The sequence below is a fragment of the Bombina bombina genome, unplaced genomic scaffold (genome assembly GCF_027579735.1).
Source record: "Bombina bombina isolate aBomBom1 unplaced genomic scaffold, aBomBom1.pri scaffold_483, whole genome shotgun sequence".
Lineage (NCBI taxonomy): Eukaryota > Metazoa > Chordata > Amphibia > Anura > Bombinatoridae > Bombina > Bombina bombina.
Window position 1 is genome coordinate 297,501 of NW_026512625.1, and position 13,921 is coordinate 311,421.

Genomic DNA, 13,921 nt, shown 5'->3' on the forward strand with positions numbered 1-13,921 from the left:
CTTCGGACACACACATTCTTTGGTGCCAGGAACTAATTTTATACAGACGTTTATTTAGAATAGAGCTGCAACAACTAATCTATATAATTGTTAATAATCTATTATGGAAATAATTAAAGATTATGAAAATAGTTGTCAACTAATCTCATTCAATTAGTTGGTCTGTGCGCTGCACCACTCGCTTCACTATGATTATCTCCTTCACATGGTATTGTGTTTTTATGGTTCTGTCCTTAGCCTAAAGGACATCTGCAGAAGTTTTACTTTTCACTTTTTCAGGACAGTATACGTTTCTTTTTCAATTTATAATTAATCCTACTTTGAGTTAGATCATCTGTTCAACCCAGAAATAGGTGTCATAATTTGGATTGTTTATATTAAAGGGACAGTCAACACCAGAATTTTTGTTCTTTAAAAAGAAAGATAATCCCTTTATTACCCATTCCCCAGTTTAGCATAACTAACAATGTTATAGAAATACATGTTTTACCTCTGTGATTATCTTGTATCTAAGCTTCTGCAAATTGCCCCCTTATTTTAGTTCTTTTGACAGACTTGCATTTTAGCCAATCAGTGCCAGGGTAACTTCACGCGCATGAGCTCAATGTTATCTATATGAAATGCATGAACTAATGCCCTCTAGTGGTCAAAATGCATTCAGATTAGAGGCAGTCTTCAAGGTCTAAGAAATTAGCATATGAACCTCCTAGGTTTAGCTTTCAACTAAGAATACCAAGAGAACAAAGCAAAATTGGAAAGTTGTTTAAAATTACATTCCCTATTTAAATCCGGAAAGGTATTTGTTTTTTTGGACTTGACTGTCCCTTTAAATCACAGAGCTTCCAACTTTCACACGGTTTAGCCGTGTGACACACATTGTTTTTTCTCTCTGTCTCCCGGTGATCTACATGTATCACACACTGTTCTGGGGACGAGTGAGAACGGCAAGGAAGAGACTAAAGAGGGGCAGCCTGAGAAGGACATAAACCGCCATGGAGGAAAACCTTTTGAGTTGGTGCAGAGATAACCAAGATAAATATCCCGCCATGGCAAAATTAGCAAAATCCTATTTGTGCATCTCAGGTACCTCAACACCATCTGAGCACCACTTCCCTGCTGCAGGCAACATAGCTTGCAAAAAGAGAGCCAGCCTCAGCCAGGAGCATGAGGTTGCCTACATGGTTTTAAATTTCAATGCAAATATCAGAGTGACAGAATGTTATAAACAGTGATAGTCTACCTCTCTCTAGTTCTACCTCTTTTCAGTTTGTGCTTTTTCTTTTGCTTAACTAATAAAGGTGTTCTGCTCTTTAAAAATTGGACAAGTTTTAGCCTGAAGCTTGTTTGTAACACTCGGTTTGTGAATTTTATTTTAAATATAGGGAAAAAATAGTTTTGATTTTTATCCTGTTAATTGAAAAAAAAAAAATTGTCTGTTAATCAATTTATGAAAATAGTTGCGGCCCTAATTTAAAATAATCAAAAAAATAGGTGTTAGAACTAGGCCTGTCAAAAATAATCGTTTTGACGATGCATCGCGATGCGGCATGAAACGATTCTGCATCGATGCGCTGAGACGCGATAATCGATTAACGTTACCCACGTGACCAGCCTCCAGGAAAAGTAAAAGAAAGTGCGCGGTACATCGTTTTGACGTCACTGACGTCACGTCACCCAATAAAGCAACATGGGCGCTCCATGGGCGGTCTCTTGAAGTGCCGAAGTTACGCAGTAGGAGCAAAGCAGGAGTGTGTTGCCTGAGATTGATGATGGTACACGGCAGTATACTACAGCTACACGGCGGGCTCATTTTTATTTTGTGGGAGACAGAGGAGGAGACCTATGGTGAGAATTAGACTAACTAACCGTTTGTTTAGTTAATAGTTACCAAAACGTTGTACATTTTGCCAATGCCATGCCATAATTGCCATTGTCATGCCTGCCTATTGCCTCAACTGCCTACTACTTGCCATAGGTAAACTAATTATTAACTTACTTAAAGAGCAAATCAATAAGGGGTACACAATCACATTTATTACACAATAAGGGGTAACAATTAAATACTTGCCTTATTTACTTAACGTAGTATGCTGAGCTGACTGAGGCTCAGGCTGCTGCATAATTAATTGCTGCATTATTGAATAATATTGCATAATTTGCATATATAAAAAATGTATTATAAATAAATATAGTATACTATTGTCTAATAATGTCTCTATTAGTCTAATCTGTATCTATTATCTACATGTTTTTCACATGGATGGATGGCCTGGTCTGAAGTTCTAATATTTTAATAATATATTAATTCAAGAAAGTGCATGCAATTTTAAACAACTTTCCCTATTATATAATTTGCTTATCCTTTGTTGAAATGCATAGCCTCCTCCTTGTGCACAAAGTATTATATACTTAGTAAGTAATGTGTGTGCTGTGCAAGTGCAATGCATTGCTAATATGTCATCAACAAACGATATCTGAGAAGTATGAAGCAAATTAAATAATAGAAGTTAGTTATGATGTTTATTTAAAATTGTATTCTCTATCTGAATCATGAAAGTAAATGTTTGGGTTTTTGCACCTTTAAGTGTGTAATATATTACAGTAACTTACAGTGTCAGTGAGTGAGTGATGTCCCCTGCAATTATCACAATGCAATTTGTTTTAAAATTTATGTTCGCAAAATGTATGGCATTGGCAAAGTAGTTGAAGTTACTAGTACTTTTTGATTTTACATTTGCGGCTTGACATTTTGACAACTGGAACTTAGTGTATTTTCTTTTTTTTTTAACACTGACAGAGTTTGACGTTGACAACAACATCATCCGTCACATATGTCATGCTAAAATGACAGAGGGAGACAAAAAAGATAGAGAGATAAAAAATGCACCTAGCATTTTAAAAGCAAGCATCTGGGCACATTTTGGATTTTATGAACATACTGGAAAGCACGAATTGGACAAGACACACGCGGTTTGTAAAGCCTGTCACACAAAAATTAAATACCTAGGGAATACTACTAACTTGAGAAATCACGTTAGACGTTTTCACTCTGAGATGCTAACACCTGCCGCTGCCGCCAGTGCCACTGCCAAGGAAATAACAAGACTAGCTGAAGCTCATCAGCCAAGAATTGATGCAATGCTGTCAACTTTGCCACCCAACTCTGAAAAAGGGAAGAGAATAACCAAAGCTGTGGCAACTTTCATAGCGAAGGACCTACGGCCTTACTCTGTTGTGGAAAACCTTGGGTTTCGCAACCTGTTGAAGACACTAGAGCCACGTTATAAGATCCCATCACGCAATCACTTAACAGAAAACGTTATACCTGCACTCTACCAAGAAACAAAAGCTCAGGTAATTGCATCAATGAGCCAAGCCAGTCGAGTCGCACTAACGTGTGATTCATGGACTTCAGTCACGACGGAGTCTTATGTAACAGTAACTGCACATTACATTAGCAAGGACTGGAAGATCTTGTCGCATGTGCTGCAAACGAGAGCAGTTTATGAGTCTCACACGGGTTCTCATCTGGCGGAGCTACTGTCTCGTGTCGTGGAAGAATGGCAGCTGTCCGATAAATCTGTAGTGCTTGTGACCGACAATGCTTCGAATATGATTGTTGCTGCTCAAGTTGGAAAATTCCCTCATGTAAAATGCTTCGCCCATACACTGAATCTCGCATCCCAGCGGGCGCTGAAAGTGGCCACGCTCTCCAGGCTTTTAGGCAGAGTGCGACGAATATCAACATTTTTTCACCGCAGCACTACAGCAAACCACTGTCTGAAAGAAAAACAGAAATGTCTTGGCCTGAAGAATCATAAGCTGATAACTGATGTGACAACAAGGTGGAACAGCTCATATGACATGGTCGAGAGGTTCCTAGAACAGCAACCTGCAATCTGTGCCACATTGTTGTCTCCAGAAGTCAGAAAAAAAGTGAGTCAGATCTCTGCACTCTCAACGAAACAGATGTGTCAAATGCAGAGGATGCTGTGAGTGCATTAAAGCCAATGAAAGATGCAACCACACTGATGTCAGAAGAGCGCAATCCAACTGTTTCTCTCATTGCCCCTCTAAATGCACAACTGCTCCAGAACATGACAGACACCATGGGAGACACACCCATGATCCATGAGATCAAGAATGCCATCAAAACAGATCTCCTGAAGAGGTACAGCAGTGAGGCAGAGAAGAAGATACTTTATACAGCCTCTGCCCTGGATCCTCGTTTTAAGGGACTGCCTTTTATTCTCACAGAGGAGGAGAGATTGGAGATATACAGAGGAGTGACTGAGGAGGCTGCATCCTTGGAGGTAATTTTAATTGCATCATGTTTCTTGAAAAATTTATAAATTGAAAACAAACATAAAACATACCATCATCCATACAAAATAGGCTTAGCTATCACTGCAGTAGCTTGATTAGTAGCTAGTTTAATGAGTACAAGGTTTATTATATAAGTCAGTTTGAAAACGCCACAGTCAGTCAACTTTCCTCCTCCTCCGTCCACTCCCGAGTCCTTCCTAATAGATGTGAGCTGTTGCATGCATTTATTTATGCACTACTGTCTCTCTGAGCACACACATAGCATTAGCTGGCTGGCTGCTCGAGGTAATAATGAATGCTATTTTTTCTATTCTTTTGTTCAAACACAGATTGAGTGTACTAGTACAGTTACATCTAGGAGGACAAACGTGGATGAAGTGCCACTGCCTGAGGGAAAAGAAACTCTGGAAGAAGAATCAGCCATCGAGGAGGATAACCCTTCTCCTCCCAAAAGAAAGTCCACATCGCTTCTCATGACTTTGCTGGGACAGTCTTTCACTGACACTGAAGGTACAATAGAACCCAAGACCCCCTATGCCAAGGCTGAAGAGGAAATAGAGAAATATTGTAAAGCCCCATCTCTGCCTCTCACTGAAGACCCTTTGAAATGGTGGCATGTACATGAGGTCATATTTCCCCTCCTCTCTCATTTGTCAAAGCGATACTTGTGTATCCCAGGTACAAGCGTGTCTGCAGAGCGTGTTTTCTCCACTGCAGGAGATGTGGTAACGGCAAAAAGAAGCACCCTCAAACCAGAGCATGTGGATCAACTAGTGTTTTTACAGAAAAACCTACATATTCCATAATTCTGAGTAGTGATTCAGGTTTATAATATTAATATTTAATGTTTTTTGGCACATCCAGAAGAAAGTGCTGTGTGCCCCACTGCCCAGTGCAGACTACTACTGTTAAGTTATTTTATATTTGTTACTGTTATATAGCTTATAGCTTTTTGAAAAATGAAGCTTAAAACCTTGAGTAAATCTTTGTTGGATCACAAAATATACTAGTACACTACACGACACGACCGACCACGTCACTCACTGTCACAGTCACACACAAACAATACAAAAGAAACAACACACAACTGCACACACCTCATGTGTGCGTGTCAGTCAGTGTCACCCTTCACCATGATTCACTCTTTTTATGATGTGTGTTTTTTTTGGTATTGTTTGACTGTGTGCGACTGTGACTGTGTGTGTGTTGTGTAACAATATATTTGTGATCCCATAAAGATAATCAAAGTTAGTAAATCTAGTAGTTCAATGCTACTTGTTGTATAATGTCTATTACTACTTCTAGTGTTACTGTGATGTTTGCCAATCAGGAAGTGCTCTGTTTTGTAGATGTTGTGCTATTGTTTACAGCACACCCCTGTATTGTTTGCAATGCAGTGAGTGCATAGTGCACACTGCATAAGGGATTATTAATATTATTCATTCACACTAAAAATTGTCTATTTTAAATAGACCCTTTAAGAAAGATATCATATGTTTTTGTTTATGATCCCAATCCCAAATGCCATCCCACCCACTCTCAGGCAGATCTGTAGGGGTTAACCGAATATAACCAACCAGTTAACAATAACAATGTGTGTACTGCAGTGTCTAACTGTCTCTTTATGAGTGTGTGAGTGTGTCTGTGAGTGAGTGAGTGCCAGTTTGAAAAGTTTGTATGTATCTCATTCTCTATGAGTGTGTGTGAGATGAGTGTATTAACTGCCTTTGAATGTTTTTGTTTGTATGTGATTGTGTGTCTGTCCCAGTGTCTAAGTGTCTATGAGTGTGAGTGTGACTGTGGCTGACTGGGTGGCTGTGGTGCCTTTGAATGTTTTTGTTTGTGTGTGTGTCCCACTGTCTCTCTAGTGTCTGAGTGTCTAGTGAGTGTGACTGTCTAACTGTCTATGAGTGCACTATGCAGAGAGTGAGACTGAAGCCAAACCACTATAGGGGAAGGAAAAGCCTTGAGTAAACCTTGAGTACATCTTTATTGGATCACAAATATAATGTACACTACAGACAGTACAGCACACACAGCCACACACAACAGCACAATACAAAAATAAAGCACACACACCTCAGGTGAGTGGCGTGCCACCCTTTCTTCACCATGATTTACTCCTTGATGTCTGTGTCCTTTTTTATGTATTGTTTGTTTGTGTGTGAATGCTGTGTACTGTTCAGTGACAGACTCAGTCACTGTTCAGTTGTGTGTAGTACTGCTTTAACAGTAACTAATAACTAACTAATTATATTTGTGATCCCATAAAGATAATATAATCATCAAGAAGAAACTGTAGTTATAGTAGTTCAGTTCAATGCTACTTGTTTTAAATGTCTCTCTCTCAGTCTCTAGTACTATTGTAAGTCTGTAACTGTGTGTAAACTAATTGTATATGTCACAATCACATGTGTGTTGTGTGCACACTCTGTGCTGTGTGTTGTGTTCCAGATTCTTCACGTGATGTTTGTTTGCCACAAATTGACAGTCATGAAGGCACAGTGGACTGCACCTGTAATTTTGTACCTATAAGGGATTTATGTTTTGTTTTCTGAGGACAATTTTCACACAAATAAGGTATTATGGTGGTAACTTAAGCTTAACCTATCTATTTTGGTTTTAATTTAATGTCTATTATTATATTATTATTACTAAGTAAGTAAAGAAATTAAATTAAAACCAACATAGATAGGTTAGACATTTATTTGTTGTTCATGTTTCTTTACAAGTGTATAGTGTACTACTTACTATATATAATATATACATTTAAATATTTTCTTTTACTGAAGAAGTACACTGTGAGCACTGCACTTTTTACACTACGTACTCTGTAACTACAGTTTGATGCCATAATATTGTTTCCAAACCAATACAACAATTGCCATTTAGTATTTACTGTTCTATAAACTGTTGTTGTCTGCTGTGTTCAGACTTTGCCACAGGAAGAGTGTCCTTTTTTGAGCTAATAAAATAAAAAAAGAGTTTATTTCAATACTTTGACTTCTTGAATTTTTTTTTCTGAAAAATTTAAAAATTGGGCAGAAATAGTGCAGTAATCGTGATGCATCGCGATGCATCGTAGAATCGAATCGAATCGTTACGATGATAATCGTAATCGAATCGAATCGTGAGACAGGTGAAGATGCGCAGCTCTAGTTAGAACTAGACTCTTAGGAATTATCTTGTATTTGTTTTATTTATGCAGACTAGTTAGTAGTTTGTTTGTTTTTTAATTTGTTGCCTTAAAATATATAGAGAATTACACAGGTTAAAAAAAAACAACGTATTACTTTTTAATCTTTTAGCACCACAAATCAATGTGCATTAAACAGACCTGCAGTACTTTCACTGGCTAACATGGACTCGTTCACCTCGGTGTATAAAATGTTTCCACCTTCTTGTAGCCTGAAACATTCCTTCCCTTGTACACAGTTTACAGATCACTATTTGCTGACAATGTCTGTTTAATACTATATGGAGGGCCAATGGCACTACTTCATTTATAAAACGTCTTCCTTTTGTCAAATCTATAGTGATTGGATAACTGTATACTGTTTATTAAGGGTGCAGCTTATTTTAACTTTATACACAATCAAATTCAGTGAAGAACTGAAAAAAAGAATACACTTGTTTGCACTCTACGTTAAATTATGTTTATCACTTGATCATGATATGGTTAAATCAACTTATTATTTAAAAATTCTTTATAAAAAGAAAAGAGAGAAAATATATTTAAAACCACAATAGATTAATTGGTATGGTCCCTACAAAGACTATACTAATAAACACATTATTGTGTGTGTGTGTGTATAGATATATATATATATATATATATATATATATATATATATATAATTATATTATAGAGAGCGCACCAGCGCTAAAACTCAAGTAATGGTATTGTGTGTATATATCCTTCTATTAGTGAGTATGTGTTTCGTATAGTTGGATACCTATATGATTTGGGATCTATAAAAGTATGTGTTGATATCAAATTGAACTCAAAATAGGTCTGTGTAGTCTACACAGAAAACACAAGTAGTCCCCTTTCTACAAATGGATAGATAAAATAAAATAGCGTGCTGCCTAGTAATTGAAACTGTGTACCCTTGTCACTGTAAAAGATATAGTGGAAAGAGATCTCAATAATGGAAGTCAGGCACTCTGCTATATAGTTTCTTCCTGAAGTATAAATATATTCCTTTTTGAAAACAAACAGTTTTTAGATTGTATTTGGATGACAGTTTTATGCTGCTGTGGAAGGTTTTCTTCTATTCATCTATTCTTTGTGTAGTGTCATGAAGTAAGTTATTCCTGCTTACCAGCTTGTACCCCAATCTTATGAGGTAAGGTATCTGCTTGTAGTGGGTAAAGTTGATTCTCTCTCTGTATCCCTGTGTAATGACCTCCCAGGTGTCCTGGTCCGCTTGTTGAACCCTTTATTTAGACGTCACCGCAGGACTTAATGGAAATCTTGGACTCTCTTGTTTTCTTTCAGATGATGGTGAGAATCCTTGTCCCAATTATGTTGGCACCTATAGGAAAGCAAGGTGCAAATAAAGCAGACTGGCAATTGCAGTGGTCAGCTCACTGACTGGTACCTTTGGCTGCATATTTTGGATCTCAGGCTACACCTTCGATGTCACTTGTAGTGTTTACTGTGTGGATGCTCCTATCCCCTCTACAACTGAGGTTCTGTCCACAGAAATTTGCCACCAGGAACAGATTGTTCTTATTAACTCTCTCTGGTTACACTCTTCTGAATTTTCCACAGTCACCCACAGCCTAATCAAATTTTAGTTGAGACAGGAAATACAGAAATGATACTTAAATTTTCTTTAGCTCACCAGAGTAAGTGCTCAGAGCATTAAAAAAATAATTTAAAGGGATATGAAACCCAAATATTTTCTTTCATGATTCAGGTAGAGCATGTGCTTTTTAAATAACTTTCCAATTTACTTCTATCATATAATTTTATTTTGTTCTCCATGTGTCATTTGTTGAAAAGGTAGTCTCAGGAGAAGCTGATTGGTGGCTGCACAAATATACTTCATTTGTGGGTCACCCAATGTGTTCAGCTATCTCCTAGCTGTATATTGCTGCTTCTTCAACAAGATACCAAGAGAATGAAGCGAATTTGAGAATAGAAGTATATTTGAAATGTTTTAGAATTGTGTTCTCTATCTGAATCATAAAAGAAAAATGTGGTTTTCATGTCCCTTATAAATCTATACTGAACCTAGCAGACAATAAATCGCTGTACACACATGATTATTGCAGTAATAATGTTTATTGGCTGATGGGGATTAATTTCCACACATTAAAGGGACATGAAACCATAAAACTTTTCTTTTATGATTCAGATAGAGAATACAATTTTAAAAAGAATTCCAATTTACTTGATTCTTCAGATATCCTTTGTTGAAGAAATAGCAATGTGCATGGCATGAAGCCAGTCATTCCAGGCCTCTATGTGCAGCCACCAATCAGCAGCTACTGAGCCTATTTATTTATGCTTTTCAACATAGTATATCAAGAGAATGAAGCAAATTAGATAATAGAAGTAAATTGGAAAGTTGTTTAAAATTGCATGCTCTTTCTAAATCACAAAATAAATAATTTGGGTTTTATATCCCTTTCAATAGTGGATAGGTATAAGTGTCTGATGGGATGAATAAACTTGCTACATTTTCATATTACCAACTGTCTTCACAATGATGTTCAATGGCCTGGTAGTCAGTGGTTAGATTACATGCTGTTTACCTGTTTTGTCTGTGTCCACAAATGACCTTGTAATGCCCCAGGCTACTGACCCTCTGTAAATTGTCTGCCAGACGGGTTTTTCAGCCTTTCAGTTTATCTAGTAAATTTGAAAATTGGTAGCCAGGTTTTGTAGATGGATCTTGTTTTTGAGACTTAGAGTTTTGATGATAAGGATCAGTGCACCAATCTAGTCTGCTTATCTTCTAAATAGCTTTAAGCATGTTGTAGACATTCCTGTAGTTAATGTGTTTTTCTCCCATATGTTCTGCTGAACTATGATCAAGCATGCAGTTTATGGTATGTAAGAAATGTTATTAAATTTCTTTTGTGCCTCTTAAAGGGACAATGCCCACAGGCAAGGTCAGGAATTGATAATAGTTTTATTCACAGTAGTTACAGGCACACCCCTTTCAGATGGGCTAGTCTCTCCCACCCCACTCATTTTTCTGCTGCTTCCACTTGCTTTTTAATAAAGGATACCAAAAGAACAGACATTTTGATAATAAAAAGTGAATTGGGAATTTATTTTTTACATTTCACACTCTCTCAGCATCATGGAAAAAATGGCTTATGTCCCTTTTTTAATATGATTTAGCATAGCTAAACATTGCATACAGAAACTGACAGTAAACAAACACCTTGAGATTTGTATATAAAATATTTAGTTATGTATAAATTATTTTGCAATATATTTTGTTAATATACTTTTTTTTACCTCCGATTACCTTGCATCTACGCCTCTTCTGACAGCCCCCTGATCCTGTGGCTATTTATTATCTATTGACTTGCATTTTAGCCAATTAGTGCAGTGTCATCCACAACCCACGGGAGAGAGCACAATGTTATCTATATGGCCCATAACAATGTTGGTTGTGCAAAGCTGGGGAATGGGTAGTAAAGGTGTTAGCTATCTTTTTACACAACAATTTTGGTGTTGACTGTCCCTTTAATCACCAATGGCCTAAAGCAAGTGAGCAGTTTACGGCTATTCTAAACTGTCATGCTTGTGATTTGTACAAGTTGGCATTAAGTGTGACATTTGTACAGGTATTTCTTGTTTTGACCGACTGGCCTTTTGTTTCTCAACAGTTTTGGAAAAGTATATTTGTCACATCAGCATTTGACTTCTGTATGATTCTCAAACATATTATTTATTTTTTAACAGTTCAAACAATCCTGTTTGTTTACTAAAAAATAACCACCCTTCTGCTTTTAAAGGGCCCTAAAAGTGCAAACAAAAAGGCTCGTTTAATTTAATTGGACTATTGTTTGCATAGAACTATGGGGACAATCGCAATTCTTATAGAAAAGTTCATCAACTGATATCTACAAAAATTCCCTTAGACTTTAAAGAGACACAAGTCAAAATTAAACTTTAACGAATTATAGGATGCAATTTTAAACAACTTTCCAATTTTACTTCCATTAACAAAAAAATTTGTATCGATTTATAAAACTATTTTAACAATTTATAACCTTTTATATCAGTATGAACCTATAACAATCCTAGGATACCGCATAATTTTATTTATTATGGCAATTTTGGAACTTAGTGATCTGAAGTAGGTAATTCTATTTTATTTTAATGTGTTCTGAGTGATTCATTTTACCTGCTGGATTATTTTTTTGTTGGTTTGGTTTATGTAGTTGAAATATGTTTTTGCCCTTTTGAAACTGCCACCTATATTGAAAATGTAAATACTGAGGCAGCATCATAAATCAACCTCTTGCTTGGGAAAAGTGTGTTCCTGCAGCTGCTTTTGAATACAATGAACTCTTGGCAGTTACTTGCCTGAGTACATTCTCATATTCATGGCTTTTATAATGAATGCTCATTCTAAGTTGTGGGGGGTTTTTTTGTGTTAAAAAAAAAATAAAAATAAAAAAAAATTAGTAGTGTTAAACATTGAAATCCAGCATATTAATGTCTTAAAAACTTGCATTAGGATAAGTGTTTTTTCTCCCCATATAAAGTTGTAGGTAGCTACATATATAAAATTAGTAATTTTAAGTTTATTACTAAAATTTAACCAATGTTTTTCCCTTACGTCAAGAGTTTTGTGCGTGGCTGCTATAGTTTAAGGTGTATACCTTGAGTAAGCGGAGAAGTTAATTACTGATCTGTCTCTGACTTGAAAGACAATATGTAAAGTACAGTCCTTTTGTACAACCCCCTCAAAAATGAAAATTGAAAGTTCACAAAACACTCATACTTCTATCCAATTAGGCAAATGGTGTGTCGAGAGCACATTCAAACGAACAGATTTTGCTTTCAGTATATCGCCAAGTTGGCATCTGCGTTAAGAAAATGTACGTGACTCACCATTCACAGTCGAGTTCACCAGCTGGATAAGATGCGCGGTAATGCCGCGTCTGATAAATCAGAGATTCCCCAGTAGGAGTTCAAGTGGGCTCCATGGCCCTTCCACAGTCTGTAAGGATCCACCTGTGTAGGAAAGTTCAAAAGACTTCTCTCCGACTGTGGTGCCGCTTGTTGGAGTGCGCGGGTGATGCCGCGTCTGGCTCCTCCTGTGGGATGACGTGTGGGCTGGAATTGCCCGGAGATGAGTGATACTCACTATGTGTGAGGGGGGGTTGTACCTAGAAGAGAAAAACGCTGCTTGGCAGCCAGGTAAAGTGCCTATGAATGTTATATGTTCCGGTCCTCAGGGCTGGCTCAGACTTTTTTGTGTGAAAGACTAGGAGCCTGGTTGGACTCTATACTCCAACCTATTGTTGTATCTCTCCCAGGATACATAAGAGACAGCACGCATTTACTACAACAATTGTAGAAGGTAGTATGGCTCCCTGATTATCAGTGGCTTACTATTAATGTCACAGCACTCTACTCAAGTATACTTGAAGCCATGAAATATATGATCACGAGATATACATCCTACTCAAAAGAATACATAGACTTTCTAGTTTCCACCACCAGTTTTTTGCTCAGGCACAACTACTTCGTCTTCAAGGGAACTTAATACCTACAGAAATGTGGCACAGCCATGGGGGCAAAATTTGCCCGGCATATGCAAATTTGTATATGGGCTGGTTCGAACTTAACAATATTTTCATGGATGGTTTTCCCTACGGAGACGGAGTAGTTTTGTGTATGGTTTCATAGATGACCTTCTGGTGATCTAGGATAGGGGTAGTCAGCATAGTGCCGAGTTATTTATAGATTGTCTGGCTCAATAATAATGACTTGAATTTAAATTTTACTTACAATAAAGCAGATGATACTATTCCCTATCTAGACCTTCAGCTTTCTGTAGATGGTAACAGCAACATTGTCTCTTCCATCTATAGAAAATCATTGGCACAAAACACCATACTTAGAGCAGATTCATGCCATGTTGGCCACATCACCAGAAGCATACCTAAGGGCCAATTTATCAGAGCCCGTAGAAACTGCACAACTCTTACTGAGTATACCAAACAAGCCAACCTTATAACCTCAAGACTACAAGAAAGAGGCTATAAAAACGGCTAATGAGGTCAGTCAAATGGACAGGAAGAGATTGTTAGCAGGTTCCTATAAAACGTGAAAATTTAAACAATCAAGATTTGCAATCCGTTAACAATATAGTTTTCTCTACCGCATACAGCAAACAGGTAAATAATTCAAGACTATATCACAGATCTTGTGATACTATTTTGCATAGTGATAACCAACTAAAGCAAATCTAAAAAACAGATTAGATGTGTAGCTAAAAAAGCTCCTACTATAGGTGAAAAGGTGAAAAAACATTTCTTTAATAAACCAAGCAAGCCCATACACTGGCTTACACCTTCCAACGTTTTTTTTAAATGTGGCCACATCTGCAAA

At 37.1% G+C, this 13,921-nt stretch overlaps 1 protein-coding gene across 1 annotated transcript in view; it reads left to right on the forward strand.

Annotated features, from left to right (window-relative positions):
- The window catches only part of MPC1 (mitochondrial pyruvate carrier 1), a 67,018-nt gene that overhangs the window by 13,830 nt on the left and 39,267 nt on the right, over positions 1–13,921 (forward strand). Inside the window, exon 2 of the mRNA XM_053697064.1 lies at positions 4,670–4,673. Within this exon, the coding sequence (XP_053553039.1) occupies positions 4,670–4,673 (4 nt within the window). The remainder of the gene's footprint in view (positions 1–4,669; positions 4,674–13,921) is intronic.